Raw genomic sequence first — 21561 nt, forward strand, 5'->3', positions numbered from 1 at the left:
AGAAAAATACTTGTTGTGGCCTTCAACTTGACATTTAGATTCATCGCCAACGGATAATCAACTCATAATAGTTACTTACGAGGGGCATTTTAAAAGTACTGGGAACTGTTTAATAAAAAATTAACCGTTTTACGGAAACTATTGAGTTTGACATCATTGGAAAGATCAGAAAAATATACACATATTGTGACGTCACTATAATTTTTATGACGTAATAACTCCAAAAATGACGTCAGAATATAGAATGTTCAGCATACTGAAAAGTCAAGTTTTTATCCACATGAGACGATTGTAAAAGTTCTGTCAAAGGCTTATTTAAAAAAATATTTCAAAGAAAATTTTAATTTGAAAAGAGGTAGAGTAGGACTATGATACTGTTTATCAGCAATTCTATTATTCATTGTATGGTTTGTTTACGAGAACGGTTTATGTCCGGTTATGCTATCATAGACATTCATTTAAGACTTTTATTTACATGATACGGCTGGCTTTTCGGTCTTTTATATAGCTCTCCATTGTTTGGAATAAAGCATGTTCTGTATTAAACTGAAGTATATTGATGCAGTTTTCATCAAATATATTTTGAGTAACAGGACTCTTACCGTTTACGAACAAAATGTACTAAATCTTGTCCCCGACTGGATTCTGTGCGTATTTTTTCATATTAATTCAACTTCGGCGCCCCAAAACTCACTACTGCTTTTGCCTTTTGAATCCAAATAATGAATATAAGTTACTCAGACATGTAAAGTCTTATTTATTTTCCATGCATTAAAATTTGCGGATATGTGGAGGTACGGTGGGGTTACAACTGCGCTGCCGCCATTTTGGATTTTACGAGAAAATATGGGGCACACTAAACTTAACTTCTCTTGAGCCTTCATCGATCCCACAAATCTGGTTAAAACATCTGACGAATTTATGCCATCAAATTTTGTAACACGATTGCCTATTTTTCTTTGATTGTCAACTTTGTCTTTTTCTCACATTTAGGTCTCTGTTACGCAGAAGTTTGAGCGAGATTCGATAAAATCATGCTAAGTTTGACACTCGCTAAAACCATTTCAGAACAAGAAGATCTCCAAAATAAAATACCACATGACAGACTGTAGTCTATGTAAACATTCCACCAACTGGCATTTACATCCGTTAGCTTGCGTCCGAGTAATGAGCAAAAGTTGTCTTGAAAATTTTAATTTGATCAAGTTGTGTCTTTTGTTACGTCATTTTTATGTTCAGTATGCTAAACATTCTTTATTCTGACGTCATTTTCAGAGTTATTGCGTCATGAAATTTACAAAGTGACGTCACAATATGTATATATTTTTCTTATCTTTCCAATGATATCAAACTCAATAATTTCCGTAAAGCGGTTTATCTTTTATTAAACAGTTGCCAGAACTTTGGAAATGCCCCTCGTACTTCCATTCAAACTACGACTCGATTTATTTCAGAGAACGGTATCCTACAAATCATTTTCATGTTTAGATAGATATTCTAGTAGAGAAAGACGTAAATGGTAAAGATATTTTCTACTTTTTCCACAATTCTTTATTACAATCATCAAAAAATTAGAAATTAAAGGTACTGTGAGCACGGAGCCCACCAAAGGATACCTCCACCTCTTACATGATTATAATGACAAAGTCAATGTTTTGCATTGGAAGAACAAGTTGCAGATCAAAACGTATAATTGGAGATGCACAATGATATAATGTAGTTAAGAATCTGTGAAAGTATCATTAGATTGAAATTAATTCAGTGGTATAAGGGGAGTTGCGAATAAGAGATGGATATCCTTCAATATTATAAAAAGAAATGTCCGTATCCAAGTTTTGGCATAAGAAACCCTAATTATGTATCCTATCAAAAAAGTAAAATAGGAGGTGCCCAATAGCACTTTGTAGCAAATTCTGTGAAAATCTCATTAAATTTCAGTCAGTGGTATAAGAGGAGTTTATCATTTACCTTTAAAAGCTTATAAAGTTGTATATGTAAATAAATTATTTGATATACTATACTTTTCATAATGTGTCATTCCAATTAATTCCTGTCCTGTTTACGTGTAAAATTATAATGAACTTGACATGTTTAATAATTTTCCTCCTCAAATCCAAATAAATAGTATATATACAAGTGAAAAATTAACGAAAAATCATTCGAGCGTGGTAGATGACGAAAAATTTATTTCAATAAATCACACTATAAATAAATTCATATATCACCTCCGCCTTCTAAATATCCTAGCAGAAATAAACTATAACTGACGACTCTGTGACGAGAGACAAATGAGTGCAGTTCCCGCCAGTTGTATCACAATTAGCTTAACGAGAAGAGCTAATTAAAATTTACAGATTATAAAAAGGGCCGGGAGTTGTACGTGATTGATAAATCTAGTGAAACACCACGCAGAATCCATCCATATCATTTGTTTAAGAAGTTTTGGTTGCTTCGGTCAGAAGAACTCATTTTTATATAAATATATTGGAATTCCCTGTCATTATTTCAAAGGACAACTTCCCCTTTTTGGATTCTTCATGTGGACTGTGTTGAATGGTTGTGGATACGTAAAATGTAAAAGTGAAATCTAATAATTACCATTAAGGGATATTTTGACGTCGTTGCATTACATTTACCTACAAAATACAAATCGAAATCCATCTTTCAAATCACTTTTATTTGCCAAAAATATTACTATCCAAAGATTGCAATATTGTGATTTTTGTTCTTCTGCTTGATATTCTTTGAGACAGTGCATTTGATTTTAATCCGTCCAGTCTTATTCTTATACCAGGAAGTGAAAGATTCAGTGAAAAGTTTTCATCGTGCTTGTCTGTAATGTTACTTTATTTCCCTGTGAATGGAAATTAGAATTATACTCGAACACGAGTTTCGCCGACGCCCATTTTCGTTGCCAAAGTTAGGAATCGTCAGACAGGCTTGATAAATTTCCACGTCAAAAACTAGACATTAATCTGCTAAATAGGAACACGTTCCTTATAAGGATGGATTCCGCTAGTGTTTACATGTAGATTTGAGTGGGTCTTAATTATTTTTCCTGTCTTGGAGTTAAGAGGTAATTTGTTCCTTCATTTTTTTTGTCTTTGAAATTTTGCAGAAACGGAAGTTATTTTTTTTTTCGTTTTGCATTAAAGTACATACAATGTAAATATTCTGCCTCCCCCTGTTTCCCTAATTCTCTTTTATTTGGTGCAATAAATAAGACTCAGTCCACTTAAACACGGGTTTTCCTGTATGTTTTACTTGTAATTATAATGCTATAGTATTATACTATATTCGTATGTGTTTGGAACATGCCATCACGTACATGTAAGATGTTAATTGTCTGCATTTTAAAATTTAGCTGCAAGGTAAAGAAACTATGCCATTTTGGCATGAGATATTAAATGACCTTCACATTGCAAGACTCTTTTTTTTAAGGTTTGAAAAAGTATGCAAATTAGCATTATATGTTTGACAAAAATATTATAATGGATTGTTAAGTTTAAAAACCATCTTAGATTATTAAATGGTGATCAAAAATAAATGCCTAGGCCCTGGGACTAGATTGAAAGTTTAATGCTAAATACAGTCATTCAAAGTGAAACTTTCTCTTCTTTTCAGAGTAAAGCAATAGAAGTAAGGAAGAGATGGGGAGAGTCATCACCACTGTAGCTTGCGTAATCTTCCAGGTAAGCTACTAAATACATTTGTACAGATTTAGAGGTTGTTAGCTTTATGCAATCAAGTCATTGCAATGCAAAGGTGAAGAAAACAATTTGTGATCGATCTAAAACCAATCTTTAAATAATAATCTGTGAAAAGGGCATAAAACACAGAGATTTCAGATGTAGGATCAGTGGCCCAGAAGGAGAAAGCTTTCCAAGTTGACCGGTCACACCGACTGTGAACCCTATGTATTGAATAGGAAAAAGGAAATTAAGAGATAAAAAATTATGTGCATAACCATGAATGTATACTGTGAAATCACATTCTCATGGGAGTTTATGCAGTTTTTCACAGATAATTATTACTACTGATCAATTCTTCAACCATGAAATCAAATTCCCATGATCCAATATATTTTTCTCAAACCACGAAAACGTGACCCCTTGAAAATATGTGATTTTACAGTAAATGTTCTGAGGCATGCATCCTTATATTAAAACATTTTTTGATTACTTGATACATGTTCTACATTTTGACTCGTTTTCTACATTAAACGGCTGTTGAACACCCTAGCTGACAAAGCCTGGTTATTGCTCTTCCAGAAAATGTTTCTATTCCTGTTCAGGGTTAACCGAGTCTATTTGTCATGCCAAGGACCAAGACCGCAGCTTCTTGGTTATTTTTCTTTCACTGCAAAATATGATGTTGGTTAACTTTAAACTATAATACAACGATGAAAGAAAAGTCAGAAAATCTCCATACGGTTTATTTATGGTTCAAGTATGTTTATTTAATAGTTATGTGGACAAACTTCTATATGACTACATTTATCTGAAGAAAGTAATTACTTTCACTTGTACCTGGTTTTACATTGCTTACGAACATGGTTAATCTTGTGGTATAATGTTAAATGACAAAGGCGAAACAAACAATAAAAGAAATATACAAGGATATTTTTCAATAGTATTATAAATTTTCCTAATTTAGTAAATGGTGGAATTGTATAAAACTTTCCTTTGATAGAGATATTCCTGACTCCATTCGTGATAAAGTTTCAAGTAACTTGTTCCGTTTCTCAATTGTCAATTCATTACAATTTGCATGTACTATGAGAACGTTTAATGTCTTTTACCTGCTGCAGATTTCTAATAAATGAAATTTATGCAAATGACAAATACAACAGTCCTTTATAAGCATCACTTGTATAAACTTTGCGAGTCTTTTTAATATCGTCATCATGCCCTATTGGTCTGAAAATGAAAGGGATAAAAATTGTACATCTTCCATCGAGTATAATATCCATGGTCTTCCTTTTATAAAGTATTTTGCATATACATATAGCACTGTATTTTAATCACATTGAAGGACAGATGACAGGACGTGATGTGTGGAAGAAGTTAATGTTGACAAAAAAGTTATATTTAGAAAAGAAAAAACACTTTTTCCTTCGTTTCTTTCATGGTTTAAATTTATCTTTAGATGTAAATTTTGCCCTTCCTCTATAGACGGTGAAAAATGGGTGGAAACGAAATAACCCAATCCTCATTATGTCTAGGAAGAATTTAAATTTGTATTCACTTGAAAGCTTGTCATTCTTCAAAAAGAGTTTTACAAAAATAATATTTTTACACGGTAGGAATTTCTTGAGTTAATGCGTGGTCTATTGTGCATTTTAGTGTGATTATGAAATCATTAAGGGCTGTAAAATTGTTTTTTGATATATTGAATTTTATTTGGATGCATTGAATTTTATTCTGAAACATTAAATATTGTCTTGAAACAATAAATCTTCTTTGGATAATTCGGAAAATGTCAAGAAAAATGTTCCAAAATTGACTCAAACTAATTTGTGGGTGACTTGATTAACCTTTATTTTAACCTTATGTTTAAATGCATAACTTATGTAAACCTCTAATATCATAATGACACCATAAGGTCTTTATTGATATGATAATGAAAGAAATATATGTTTTAGGTGGTCCTTTATAATTACATAAACTTCGTTGATGTCTTAATGGATCTTAATTACTTTTTAAAGTACTGACAATACCTCTAAGATTTCTCAGCATTCATAAGAGATGAGTAAATGCATGGAAATCATTTCTGGCTTCAAGTTCTTCTTCAAGTTTTTATTTGAAAATAACGATTGAAATAGATCTTTGCATTCTTGTCGTAATAATCCTCCATATCATTAAGGTTTAGTTTATGTTATGTACCAGAAAAGGAAAATAAAATTCTCAGTTCATCAATGGTCAATTTAAATCCTGCCTTATGATTTTTGGTGTGTAGAAGAAACGTATGCTTTTGAATTTGCCATTGAAACAAAATGAAATATATTCATTTTTTATTTATTTCAGATAAGTTATGCAATTGGTAAGTAGAAATGCACTTTTATTTTTAAGAATGAAACATCACCTGTATATACATTAAATGGTTGTACCTCATCGACAAAATATTTCAAATATAATGCAAAGATAACGAACAGGGAATTAAGCTCAAATGACCGTGAAACACACAAATTTTGATATGGAATCAGGTGCAATAAAACAGTAAACATCCCATGTTGACTGGTTACACACCTCTTTGTCATAACAATCCCTATACAATTAAGTGCAAAATTTCAGAGACATTCAAATTCAGGATAAAAATTAATGTAGATGAAAAAAAGGGAGAAGGTAACGAACAATAATGGATTTCAAAATAAAGTTTTATAAATAATATAAATCATATACGGCATAAACACAAGAGAAAAGATCAGGTGCCCGTTTCACCGGTCACTCCAAAAAAGTTTTAAAGAAACTTAAAAAGGACCCAATATCTTTCATTGAATTGCTTATCTCCTTTTGTATTCACATTTCTTTTATCATAATTGAGTTTTAAACGAAAAAAAAACAGGTTGTAACAAGCGTGACAAAAACCTATCTTTAATAATCAGAATTGTAATTGATCAGATGTCAGAGGATGTTCTGGCATCAAATAATACGGTACGTCGTGGTCTAACCACCTGTCACGAGTTCTCACCCCTTTTCTTACACATAGCTGACTTGCTAAGGAACAAAACGATACACGGTGTAAAATTTGCAGAGGTCATAACAGATTGAATAATTAAATTAAGAGTGCTAATCAATCAATATCATTCGATCACACACTTAATAAGCATAATCTATATGTATTAAAGATAATAAATTCATCCCAATGACGTCTTTGATTAAATAATCTTTCAACGTTGTAATCAAAATGATAGAATACGACATCTTTTTATCCACATTCATAAAACTCTCTCTCTCTCTCACACTATATCCATCATATACATATTGTTACAATGTACATTAGGAATACATATGATTGAAAGATGGTTTCGTCCAGGAATTAGAAGTAAAAATAAATGACATATCGCAAGGTGTATTTTAATCCTTAAAACGTTTCATTTTTGACAGTAACACACTTTGAATTGAAATAATAAGATAAATTAATTGTCTACATCTGAAAATTCTACTTTAAATTTGTTGTTAACTAATTAAATACCTCATTTTGGTACAAGTTACGATAGAATTCAACTGGAAATAAGATTGAGGGCAGAAAAATTCATAAGAAAATGATCGATGAATCGAAGCTATATACCGAATATTTTACGTTTCTCTGGTTCAATATACGATGGATAAAGTCTTTTGCTTAAATCCATTTCTAATAAAGAAAACATTAATTTTCCGAAAGGGTGTGACATTCCACAGAATGGCATATCGTTTGACATTAAAACTTTTCCCTATTTTTATTTTATTTCGTACAAAACGAGTAATTGAAGGTTTACCAAATATAGGTCGCTCCTAATGAGTTCACCTATTTCTAGGAACTATCATATTATAAATAGTATTACCTTCTATCTAATGAAAAATTCAAACATACAATTTGAGTTTTTTTTTTGTGTGTTCTATTCATAAAGGTCGATATTACTTTTCATTAAGTTTACCATTATATTAAGGAACAGCAAATTTGTTAAACATTTTAAATTTATAATGAAATATATTCATAAGTTCTCTGCACTTCCTTCAGAGGATGAAATCTGTTTTATTCTCCTTATCAACCAATGCATGTACATATTTTGATTACATAAAACCAACATCCCATAAATATAAAACAAAATGACATCTCTGACAGTCAAATAAGTTTCCTCTTAGATTTTCGAGTTTGCAAAACATTTAATTCAGAGAACTGATTAATGGTTCCATGTTAAAAGTCATGCATTTAACAAGTAAAGATGGGCGATTTACACAGGTAATGCACATGTTTAATTTACATCGTTTCAACATGAGGTTGTCACCAAGCTAGGCTACTGAGGAAATCTGAAGCAGTGATAGCTACAGTTACTCCGATTTTAAATTGCAAAGAGATTTTTTATGAGTTTAAAAATTCATATATACGTTTCCTGTAGACATTATATTTCAATAGAGGTTATAAAAAGTAGAAAACAGTTGTCATAAGGTGTTCATCTGCTGCAATAAACATAATATATTTCAAATTAAATTTCAGTACGTTCAGTACATTTTATACGAGCATTACAAATAAATGATATGCATGTTATCCTTTACCACCGGTTGTAGTTCCATTGTTAATTTACGGGCGGGTCTTTCATTTAAAAAAAAACAAATACGGATGGTTGTACATTCAAGACTTTGTATCTAGTCAAAATGCACAGATTGATCGATTGTACACTGTTTAATGTCCTTCTCCAGAATTTTTCACTCATATGGAGACGCCACCACTTGCCATTGGAGATCTGCAAATTTTCTCCTTTACTCGGAACTTTGGGCCATTGAGCAGTGAGGGGTCTTTTTCGTGCAAGCATCTACCCAGGTACTGAAACACGGGACCTCGGTTTATACGGTGTCATTCGAAGGACTGGTTTCTACTTCCCACCATCAGATTCAAACCCGCGATGTAAGGATCGACTGCTTACTTCGGGACTCTAGAGCAGACGCTCTATCCACTGCGCCAAGCGGACTACCAAAATGAACTGAAGCAGTAGTCAAATACAGACTTAAATCTGATCATTTAGATAGTATTCCATGAAATTGTCTTCTAGGCGCAGTAAATAAAGCGTTTGCTCTAAAAGTGTGTAGTGAGAGGTTGATCTAAAGATCGAAGGTTCGAATTCCACTGCGGGACGAGAAGACCGGTCCTTCTGATACACCGCATAAAATAAGGTCCCTTGTCAAAGTACGTGCGGACAAGAAAAAGGTCCAGCAGTGCATGCTCAGGGCCATAAGGAGTACCAAGTATAGGTCAAACATTTATAATTTAAGTGAAAAAAAAAAATCGAAAGTGACGTTAAACAAATAGAAATACAAACTAAAGTTTATAAGAAAACGTAATAAATTTATAAATTTATACTCGCTTTGTTGTGTAGAATTTTAAAAGAAATGCAAAATATTTTTCCTTTACATTTCATCAAAATGATATATCAAAATGTCTGCAAAACATGCAGATAATAATCTAGTGCAAAATGACTTTCTCTTCATTAGATTCCTTTTAAAAACCACAAAATCGTGCTTTGCATTATGTATTGATATAAAATTAAGGACATACCATATTTTGTCGTTAAATAGATATGGTATGTTCGTCATCCAACCTCAATAAGCTTTTAGCAGATTTTCTATCTGTGTGCACTTATAACCTTCTTCATTGTATTAAAATGAAACAATGCTCAGTGTACTTCTTTATTCCTTTATACATTACCTATTAATTTATGCAAGGGCAAATCTGTTATTGCTGAACAAATTTAGGAAATAATACAAAAAAGCGGAAGGCCAATATGCCAATTCTGAATTCATTTTGTAAATATAACAATGTTGATTTCTAATTCAAATTCCCAATCTAGGACTTCAAATCTCGCAACTGAATACAGAAAGAACTTTTTAAAGCTTTTGAAGATATAGGTAAACAGTGACAATATAGATTTGATGGATATGTGAAATAAACATACTACATCTGTATGTAATCAACTTTCTGTAAAGGTCAAAGACCTTTGTGACCTCTGTGGCCTCCAATAAGGTTACACTGAATGTTTTTATCCTTATTGAATGCATTACAGCCATGGAAAAATATCTAAAATTATATATAATACAATCAAATCTACCCTAGTTTTGCTTCACGTAGAGCTTTTACAATAAAAATTAGGAACCGAGTTGAAATACAAAATCAGGACCAATAAGAAATAAAAGAAGAAACAATCTGCTACCTAAGTAAAGTTAAGATGGCCAAGACATACTATTTAATGGGAGTCTATTGTTTATAACTTTTTTTATTTCTTGGTAAATTCATATTTTGTGTGGTACTGTCCATTGAAAACACAAGTCAAATTTCTTGTTGTCTTGCTCCCGTTTTATGAGCACTGTTTTTACTTATTAATTGTGGAGACGTGACTAGAATAATTAAGTTTCTCTTGTTAATGAATTTAATTTATGTAAAATGCAGAGACCTTGCATAATGTCATTAACTTAATGGTGCACTGATGCTTTTTTGTTGGCAACGTCAAAATGTTAACGACTCGATATTATATTTGTGCTTCCAAGAGAAATGATTTTGTTGTTTTTATTAAACGGTGTGGTGAAATAATTTGTTACATTTTTTTCTTTTAAAAAAACTTTTTTGTTGAATGTGTTTCGCTTTAACATTTTGCTCTATTAAACATTTAACACAGAATTCTTCCTAATTATTAGAATTTAAAATACTTTAACCAAATTAATTGTTGTTTTTTTATATAAAAAATTCTAATACAAATGATTCTTTAATCAGATAATCAGATTACATAAGGCATGTTACTGTTTCATTAACCTCCCGTGGTGAAGGATGCTTTTCTGTTAACCACCCTTGTACATTTGTAGGACAGTTGCAGCCATTTTGTGAAGATCCTGCGGACAGAGGGCACTGTAACAAGTTAGAACTGCGATACCGATTTAACGAGGACAGTGAATACTGCGAGACGTTCTTGTATGGAGGTTGTGGCGGAAATAAAAATAATTTCAAAACCGTCGGCGAATGCGCAAAAGCATGCGTGGATGGTAAGTGCGCATGTGTAGAACTCAGTGATGTACTTAAACATGTTTATATGATTTTAAATACAAAAATTATGTTTTCTCAAACCGATGAATAAAAGATAATTCATTGGGCTTTAAATTTATCTAGTTCATAAATTAATAATACAGAAAGGTGTTAAATTGACAAGCAAAACATTTAACTTTGTTAAATCTTAACTTTATTTAATTCTGTTGTGTAAGAATTTTTTGGTTAAATCTCGCTAAAATTCATCTAAAAATCACTTAGTACCTTTAAAATATCTATTCAAAAAATGGGTGGTGCTATTTCATTAAGATTCATATGTAAGAAAAAAAAATTAGAATAAGAATTCTAACAGATATTTATAAATTTAGATAATGATAAACGTCCGTGTGTGTATTCCTGCATCGAACCATAAAACTATTAATTTACATTAAAGATAGAAATTCGTAAGAATAAAACTGTCATATTTTCATAGGAAGCCTTTAATTCAGGAATTTATATTTGAAATTTATTTCAAAAATACAAGAATTCCATAAATAAAGAAAGTCGTCAATCTTAACACCGAGACATGGATATATCAAAAAAGTACACGAAAATCTCATATATTTTCATTATTGCATAAAATAGACTCCATTGTTGACGAAATTCCATAAGAAAAGTTTTGCACTGCATTTTCGCTAGTGATTTATGGGGAAAATGACAACAATTTACAAAAATAAGTATTTCGTATGTGACTTAGATAATATACATAATGCCAATTTTATTGCAATTAGATATTTATTAAAATTTTAAGATACAATATATACAGCATATTAAAGGGGATTCTTTTAACATATTATGACCACCTAATATATAACCAACTAAAAGATGTATAAAAACCAATTCATTTTTGCACCCATAATTTATTCATTATCAGTCAACATGGTCAAGAACCACATATTCAAAAAAATATCTAATGGAATTTTCAAATATGTTTTATACAGAATCCTTTTTAAATGACGTTCATATAGTCTAAAAATCGCATAACCATTCAAAGCTTCTTTTATATAAACATGTTCTTACAACAATATATCCATTACTCCAACAAGTAGATTCTGTAAGAAATCATGAACCTTTACAAAAACATCACGAATTGTCTCCCTGCGCGTGTCTTATGCATGTCTCGACCAATGAAATTGACAGTAACATTTTGAATATTATGGCCCTTTTCAGAACCAAAGGGATCAATATGCGAGTTCCCACCTGATGCCGGCTCGTGTTTCCACGCCACTCTCCTGCGCTATTATTATGACGAAGAGACGGAAAGTTGCAAGATATTTTATTACAGTGGTTGTCAAGGAAACGAAAATAATTTCTTGACGGGAGAGGCCTGCAAGACAAAATGCGAGGCGTTAACCAGTAAGCATAGCACGTAGAGTAGACAACAATGCGCACTTGAGATTCACGATTTTCATTTCAGATGTTGGTGGCAACTATAAATTCACTGAAGAATGAAACACTTCCAGCATCTCTTGTTTACACACTGGGCCTGTACCTGGTGGTGAACTGTTGAAGAGATTCCACGAAGATGTTGCGCACTTAGTTTTGCTCTCAATAGTTTATACTTTTATGACATTATTTTTATTATATTTCATCAAATTTTCGAGACATTGCATTCTTGCACAAGCATATCTTTATACCTTACGAATTGTGTGATTGAACATTAAAAATTGTTTTGTAAACTTTATCAGAGCAGCAGATTTCATTAACGATCATTCCATTACCTCATATTAAAAAATGAAATATGTTCTGTAAAGGCTATCTTAAGCTTTAACAAATGTCTTCATGCCGCAATTAACTTGTTTTGGATAATTTTGCAATTTTATGACACTAATTTAGTGCTGACTTGAGTATTGTATTTGCATGTTATTTTTTGCACTAATTAACGATTTTGCTTCCTTTCTGTATGCGCTGCTTTATGTCTGAAATAAATATTCTGTGCATTGTTTCTGTTTAAAATGTTATATAAATCTTATACAAATATTCTTATATAATTCTTATATAAGAATCATACTTATATAAATTCTTTCATAATCTCTCAAATTTACACCTTAACTTATGAAATATTTATTGTGCTGAATACAGGCATATATTATGAGGTTCCTTCTATTTATTTTGTCAATCGCAAAAGTAATGCAGTATGACGGTAAATAATTATATTTTAAAAAAGAAAATAAAAAATTCTTAATTAGCTTATTAATTAACGTGAAAAAATTATTCACACTCATTTGCCAAGCTTGTGTTTCTTTTTACAAACAAAAATATATGAGATTCCATACATAAATTAACAGTTGATTTTTTGATAATGAAGTATTTAACATTCTTCTGTCGTTTTACAGTTGAACCGTTACCTGCCGGATCAAACCAAGGATCTGGTTATCAGTGGAATGACCCTGGGAGTGGAAGTAACTCCGGAAATAACTGGAACTCTCCAGCCCCCACCAAAAGTGTTAACTGGAATAACCCCCGACCTACGAACGTGGTGAACCGAGGATGGGGCAGTCATTACAACAACAACAATAATAATAATAACAACCACAATAACAATGGACCACCAAATAACCACCACAACTACAATGGACCACCAAATAACGGACCACCAAGGCAAGGACCGCCACCACAGTATGACTTCAACAGTGGAAATTCACACACCAGTAACCCTCACAACAATAACAACCACCATCAAAATAACCATAATAACAACCAACATAGATATAATACACCAAATCATAACTATAACCGAAACAATAACCAGCATTCATCCCATTCTACTCCTAATGGGGGAGGAGGTAGTTCATTAACTTTTGTAGAGAACGACCCAAATAATCAAAGACCCAATAACCTTCCACCTGGGATAAAGCCCCCGGAAATGAGTGAATACAATGGTAACTCCCCCTGGGATAGTGGAGGGTGGAATAAGAATGGTTGGAATAGCAATCCAAACCATAACGTCAACAATGGAAACTCTAACAATGGTGGAAGCTCCTGGAGGTCCAACGAGTCTAGAGGTCCTCCCAACCAAGGCAATAATAACAACAATGGTTGGAATAATCCGAATAATAATAACAACCAAGGAGGAAGTGGGGGAGATCCCTGGAATCACTCAATGTCTTTTAAAAGGAGAGTGGGAGCCCAGCATAGTAATCGTCATTCAAATAATGCCGATCCATCAGCTGCTAACCAGCCGAACACCCAGGCGTCATGGCAAGGTCAATCAAATGGATCGCCATGGGGTGGATCTCAGTCAAATAGCTGGAATTCCAATGGTGGACAAAACAACCAGTTTGGTCCGATGTCCCCTGGAGCTCATCTCAGGCGACGATTCGATGGGTTTACACCTCATACAACCACTTTAGAGGATGATCACGTTTTCACTACTGCAACTCCACCGGAGACAACTCCGCCTTATAATTACAATTATAACCGACCATCACATGGCAGCGATAAACACAGTCACATCTATAACTGGGATAGCCCTCCAAATCAACCACCAACTAACAGTCCTCCTAACACTGTACCGCAAACTTATAACAAAAATGACGCTCCACACCCTCTCCCAAACAGTGGTCAACCGTTTCCCCCAAAGAAGAGCAATAACTTTCAAAACCAGCATGTCAAACCACTTCCACCCGAACCAAGTTATAATTATCAGAAGTTTGATCAGAGCAATTCAAACCAGAAAAAGACACCGAGAAGAAAGTTTGCACCGGACTGGCTTCAGTCAGAAGAGAGTTCTTCCATTAACCAGCAGAGTCCGAATCCCCCTACCACCACTCCATTCCCCCAACCTCCACCAGCTCCTAGTAACAATCTCCCTCTTCCGCAGAAAACTTCCTGGGACAACATGTTTCGAAGAAAGAAGGAGATGACAGCAGCCTTTAAGCAGGCAGAACCGACTCAGGTAGCATCATATGATTTCGAAGTTGGTTCATCTAGTAAATCAAATGTCGACAGCGGATTACATCAAACACATAGTCAAGAACAGACGGTTCAAACACACAAAAATACACCACTGCATCAAAAAGAAAACATTGGTGCTTCAAATGCAAACGTGAATCAGTATGATTTTGAGGCAAATACCAAAAAAGGAAATAAACAAGAAAGTAAAATACAACACCATCAAACAGCAAACGTTCCTCAAAATTCCAATCATAACATTAACAGTTATGATTTCGAAGCAAATTCAAATGTTGCACCAGAAGTATCTAGATTTCGTAAAGAAGAAAATTCTAAATCAAACCAGGACTTTCGACGAGAAAATGCCAGAAGAATGTTTGATATGCACCTTAGGAAAGGTGATACAACCATTGGCAATTCTCAGCAGCTAAGAGATAACTTTCAACCAACAAATGCCCCAGTCAATTCTCAAATGACATCATTCAATAGTATACAACAACACCCATCTCGGGAAAAACAATTAAGTAGATCCGAAGGGATCCAAAGCGAGAAAACAAATAGTAATTTTGATAATGCTTTAAAATCGAAACAAAGCAATCTACCAGGGTCTAGTAACGATAGATGGAATAATCCGGATAATAGTTTCGATTCTTTCTTGAAGCCAAAAACGCATGGATCAACATCTAGTTCATCTAATGATAGAAATTTCAACTCTTTTCTAAACTCTCATAAAAATGATATACCAAAGCCTGAAAATTCTCAAGGGAATGGGCTAAAAAGGAATAGTGCCGAACATAATCCAGTTGACAACATTAACCCTAACAACAACTTCGACGGTTTTCGCAGAAGAAATACAAAAAACATACCTAATGGACATGACTCAAATAGAAACAGAGCTGAACATAATCCAATTCAAAATACTAATCCCCATAGCAAGTTCGACGATTTTCGCCGAAGAAATACAAATGATTTACCTAATTTTGAAAGTTCTAAAGGACATGAACCAAACACAAACAGTGCAGAACATAATCCAATTCAAAATGATAAACCTAACAACAACTTTGATGGTTTTCGCCGAAGAAATACGAATGAAATACCGATTTCTGAAAAACTCCAAAGACATGAGCCAAAAGGAAGGAGTTTTGAACAAAATCCCATTCAACATACTAGTCCACACAACAACTTTGACAGTTTTCGCCGAGGAAATGCTAATGAAATACAAAAATCTGAAAGTTCTCATGGACATGATCCAAAAAGAAACAGTGCAGATCAATATCCGATTCATAATAATAATCATCACAACAGCTTTGACGGTTTTCGCCGAAGAAATACAAATAATATACCGAAAACTGAAACATTCCAAAGACATGGGCAAAGTGGAAAGAGTCCTGGACAAAATCCAATTCATAATATTGATCCACACAACAGTTTCGACAGATTTCGCCAAGCAAATGGTCCCAGTTTTACAAACCACAGAGATAAGAAAACTATGCATAATGAGCAACATACCTCAGAGTTCAACTCTATTGGAGACAAAAAGCAGAAGCTTACAGATATGAGACATGCAGAAAATAGTAACTCTCATTCTCATGTAGAGCAAAGTCATACACAAGTCCCAGGGCAGACTGAGCGACATGTCTATAATTATAGTATGTTTCAAGAAACCAGTTCTTCTAAATCAGATCAGGACACATCAGGTCCCAGAAACGTATTTGATTTATCCGGAACACACACTGCTCAATATCAACCAACACAACCACCAACGAGACAAACTGTGTTGTCAGGTGGAAATCATTATGCAGAGGTTTCACCTTCCCTAGGGCAAGGTCAAGCGCCAACTTCAAGACCTGGATTTGGAATATCTCGCCCTTCACATGAAAGCATGATAGACTCTACAAATCAAATTTCCAATACAGAACCATTTAGTCTGACGACATCAAAACACCAACCACATTACTCGGGCCACTCAAATAACCATATGCAAAATAATGGTCAGCAAAGCAATTCGTGGAATGATCAAATATCTCCTCTGGACTCTAATTATCTACCACCAACTGACCTTCCTGTTGACTATACTGAGTCAACGCAACAACCTGTCACTCAGTACAGTGATCCTGGTATTCAAGACACGTTAGGATTAAATGTAAATGGTAGCAGTAATTTGGAGAAACTACTCGGCCAAATGATGCCATCAAAGGGAACTACCAAAATCCCTATAGGATTTATTCTTACACATAAACCTTTCACCGATAGCATTGAAATGCAGAAAAGGTTCCCTTTGTTGTATGAAAAAGTTATTAAACCACTAAATTCGAGAGGAAAAGTAGCAAAGAATTTTCAAACTAACAATGAAGTAAATGTAAATGGAAACTATCAGCAGTCCAATATGGACAAAAATGCTGAAACGCACTCAAGGAATGGTCACAATTCTAATCATATGGATAATGATGGAATACCAGAAAGTAAAATAGTGTACAATAATGCGGCTTCCAAACCTCAACAAGGTCCAGCACAATTTAGCAGAGTTAAGCCTAGTGAACATAATAAACAGTCTTCTAATCAACATATTCACCATCTGAGAGCACATGGACACCAAAGTATACAACAGGAGCATAAGTCCTGGGAACAACAAAGCCATTCTAGAGGAATTCATGATCAACAACAACAATCAAATCAGCAACAACATTCAAATCAACATGCTCAGCAACCAAGTCCCCAAAGTCGACGACAACAATTTATGGAAGCAAGTCGTAATCAACATCAACAATTTGAAAGGCGTCAACAATTTAATCAACGTGAAAATCAAGTATATCAAAGAACAACAGCAAGTCCAATAGAACCCACTACACAAATGTATACAAAAAATACATACCCACCAATATTTAACATGCTAGTTAGAAACTCAATGCCTCCGACACAGACACCGCAACCGGAAACAATGCATCACAAGCAATCAGAAAATTTACAACCATTTTCTAAACACACTGAGGTGACCTACTCAACTAAAACCATCAACAATTTAGACACACCAGCAGCATCTTTCGTCGGACAAAACTCTTTACGGCTTGGAGGCCCTTCCTTCAATCCTGTTCACGAAAATGTTAAGTTCGGGAATCAAATATCAGGACCAATTCTGGACAGCGTACCAGAACTTCAACTTTATGAAACTAGAGAACCTGTAATACCATTTGCAATGATCTCTAACAACAAATCAAAAATAGCAGATGGTCAAGTACAACATTCTCAGAATATCCTAATGGACAAAGACGAAAGGAATTCAATGAAAATGTCCAGCATCGACCCATATTACTCAAAAGATATTATGTCTGGGACCAAAATAGAAAGAATATCGACATTGACACCAGCAAAGACGGAGGCTACATATTCTATGGTTCCAACTGCACCAACAACAACACCACCGCTGATTGAAAGGGTGCAACATGCCTCTCATAACCGCAAAAGCGTTCAGAGTAACCATGAATCAGCCTTCGGTCGATTTGGTGATTTGAACCAATACCGACAGCAAGCAAATAATATGCAATCTGATCAAAACGGAAACACTGGACATCATATCCAAGACAGACATAAGCAAACTATTCTACAATCACAAAATAATAATCAACAAGATCCACTGAGCAATTTGCCTAACTCGCATCAGGTTGATCAAAGAGAGAATACAGGAAAACGTCTTCTACAAAATGGGCATCATCAAATTCGAAAAACAATGCACATTACAGTATCTCTGAAGAGTACACAGTCGCCTCCTTCAGCCGTTCTAGGAATCCAGAGTCAGAGACACTCTTTCGATTCACATGGTCAGCAATCTCCCGCTTCTAATGCAGCTGAAGGGCAAACATCTGCACAAGATATCACATCCGATCAACACCCGATTAGAAATTTCCACAGAATGTCTCACAATCGATGGAATAATCACAGATCAAATTCAGGATTTGCAATTAGTCCTATGAAACGAGTGCACAATAGCAAGTTAAATCAGCAATCCCATCAAGTGTCAAAATCTTCAGAGTCAAATAATCGCCATCTTTTGTCTCAATCACAAGATAAGGTTGCTTCCTCTGCAGCAATGAATCAACAAAACGGTCAATTCAAAGACCAAGTGGTTCAAACACATTCTTCGGTCAGAACACAACATGTTAATCGCCATCAATCTCTGTCCAGTTCTAACCAAGCCGGAAGAAACCATGTTCAAAACACAAGGGAAAGACATAATAACAGAAATATCGATCAACAAAAAATTGAAGCACCTCTAAAGGAAGATCCTTTAGCAGATACAGGATTTTACATTTCGTCTCCAAGGAATCGTGGAACTTCTTCGAAAGGATCAGCTAAACATGACAATAATGAAATTAACAAATCCATTTCAAAATCTGAGCCATCGGTAGAAAAAACACCTGTTCCAGCACCTACACAAGGGTATCTTAATTTCATGGCTGACTTTGGGGGTATGGATAGAATTTTAAATCAAGGAAAGGGTGCTTTAATAAACAGAGGGTTGTCTTCGGAAAGAAATGAACAAAATCATAAACCTGAAGGGACATCCTCCTTAACAAGACAAACTAATAGGTTGCAAACTATGCAAAACACGGAAAACAACAACCAACAAATCTCAGCGTCTCAAAACCTTCCTTCTGTAAATAGCAGACAACAGACTTTCAGTCGATTTCAAAGAAGACAAGGTTCATTTGGAGGTTTCCAGAGAAGAACGATGAACGTTCCCGCCAAAACCACAACGACAACCACCACCACTGCTGCTCCTGTAGTCCGCCAACAACAAACTTCTCAGACAAGAAACCGTCAGTGCTACCTCCCAAAGGCAGAGGGCCACTGTCGTAGATATCAGACGGCTTATTACTTTGATGTAACGAGCAATGAGTGCAAGACATTTTTGTATTCGGGATGTTATGGCAATGCCAACCGATTCAATACCAGAACCCGCTGCGAGCAGGCTTGTCTGCAAAGTAAGTTAGTCCTTTTAACAAAATATTAATGAGTTAGGGGAACCTTTTTAAAGCCTTTTAGTTTACTCTTTTGGTATTTCTTCAAAAACATTTTGATTTTAAACTTTACATTCAAGATGATGCTAATATGGGAGGGCCTTATCAGAATTAGGGGAAGCATTAATTAAATCGTAAAATTTCTTATTTTATTTTTCAGATCAAGTGTCTTCAAGCTCAACCAACACAAATTCTCAGAAGACACATTCCCAAACATCAAACTCTCAAACCTCAAATTCACATATACAGAGTGCTCAGACATCAAATTCACAGACAAAAGCTTCTCAGACATCCATCTGTAGAATGGCGCAGGACCGGGGAACCTGCCGGAAGTGGACCACTAGATATTACTATGATCCTAACATACAGAACTGTCGCTCTTTCTGGTTCGGCGGATGTGGGGGAAACGAAAATAATTTCTCTACAAAGTCGGAATGTCAGCGGCGATGTTACGGGTCTTGATGAAAAAACAATGTTAATTCAGACTTTGTGCAATCAATTTACAATCAATACCCCACTCGGCACACCTCGGTCCTGATTCGTAACTCTTATTTGATGTAGGCAATGAAAGGATCCGAGGTTTACCGATTGTTTTACATGATAAATGGCTGCTTTTGTTTTTGGATTGTAGTAGAGTAGCCGGATTCTGGGGAAATAGGAGATTTGATCATTTGTGTTTGCTACCTCATAGAAAAAAATATTACATGTGTCATCAAATAGCAAGACGTATCATGTGAGAGCAACAATGAGGAGTTTAATATACAATCAAGTACAACTTAAGATTAAAAAAACTTATTTAAACAAATTGAGGAAAATTGAATATGTTTAATATAAAAGTTGGTATGAACCATTACATAGGAATTCACATTTATCAGAGACATGATACAAGCAATTTTCAGAAAGTGGTAATATTTATCTATTTCTCCTAAGTCATAATCAGTCACCATTCATCTACATTCTAAAAACCCTTACAAATGTGTAAATAACTGAAGAAAAGGTCAGAGGAGGTGTAAGTACTGTCAATTAAATGTAATCATGTTAAACTGTTATGTATTTATTTCAAATGACCCTGCATTTGATCTTGTCTTGAAGGTGACAAACAACAGAGAAATACAACTGGAAGTCACAATATTTAGGACAATGATATATCTAGGGCATATGTTGATTGAAGTTTCTCTAGCATTTTTCCCTAAAAAAAAAAATCAATCATAGTAATCGATCTTTTTTATTATACATTCATCAGTCTCAGATCAGCAGATGTTTAATATCTTGTTCAAACTAAATTTCTTTATATGTCAAATATATGATTGAAACACCTGATTATACAGCAAAAATATTTTTTAATTCATGCAAGTGTTGCACAATTTTTTTTTTATTGTATGCATGCAAAATCAGATGTTCAAATGATTGTTGTTTTTGCCCTCATGATTTATTTCAGTACAATCAAGCAGCCTGTTTAGTGAGGACAGGAATCATGGGAAAAAAACTTTTACATGTGTTATGATCTTTACTTTCAGGTGATCTTGTTAGCTTCTATAATTTTCTGTACATAGAACACGAATGGCAGATATTGTAGATCACTTGTACTTTGTTGATAATTTATTTTAAAACTTTTCAAATTGTTTTGTTGGTTGAAAATGTCCTCAAAATAAAGTGTTTACTAAAAGGGATTTTTAAGAATTACATCTATTAACTGGTGATGAAATTTGTTCACAAAACTTTACTTAATTAAGTTTCAATCTTTATATAATTTCCTTTTTACCCAATATTTTGTTTCTATTATGCCAGGTATCAAAATTTTATCTGAGACCTTCAACCTTAAAATCTTTGGGGGACTTCCTTAAGTCATAAGGAGTGAAATAAAAGTTTATTGAAAAATCCTTCA

The 21561-nt window shown here is 34.0% G+C and overlaps 1 protein-coding gene across 1 annotated transcript; it reads left to right on the forward strand.

Moving 5' to 3' along the window:
• Nucleotides 1-2824: 2824 nt before the first annotated feature.
• Nucleotides 2825-21346, forward strand: LOC134274621 (homeobox protein 5-like). The gene is made up of 7 exons (XM_062756899.1): nucleotides 2825-3076; nucleotides 3625-3692; nucleotides 6027-6042; nucleotides 10551-10727; nucleotides 11938-12123; nucleotides 13104-19640; nucleotides 19837-21346. The coding sequence occupies exons 2-7, from the start codon at nucleotides 3651-3653 to the stop codon at nucleotides 20136-20138; spliced, it is 7260 nt and encodes a 2419-aa protein (XP_062612883.1). The 5' UTR covers nucleotides 2825-3076; nucleotides 3625-3650; the 3' UTR covers nucleotides 20139-21346.
• Nucleotides 21347-21561: the final 215 nt, after the last annotated feature.

The sequence above is a fragment of the Saccostrea cucullata genome, unplaced genomic scaffold (assembly GCF_032062105.1).
Source record: "Saccostrea cucullata isolate Sc308-1 unplaced genomic scaffold, CSIRO_AGI_Scuc_v1 ctg132, whole genome shotgun sequence".
NCBI lineage: Eukaryota > Metazoa > Mollusca > Bivalvia > Ostreida > Ostreidae > Saccostrea > Saccostrea cuccullata.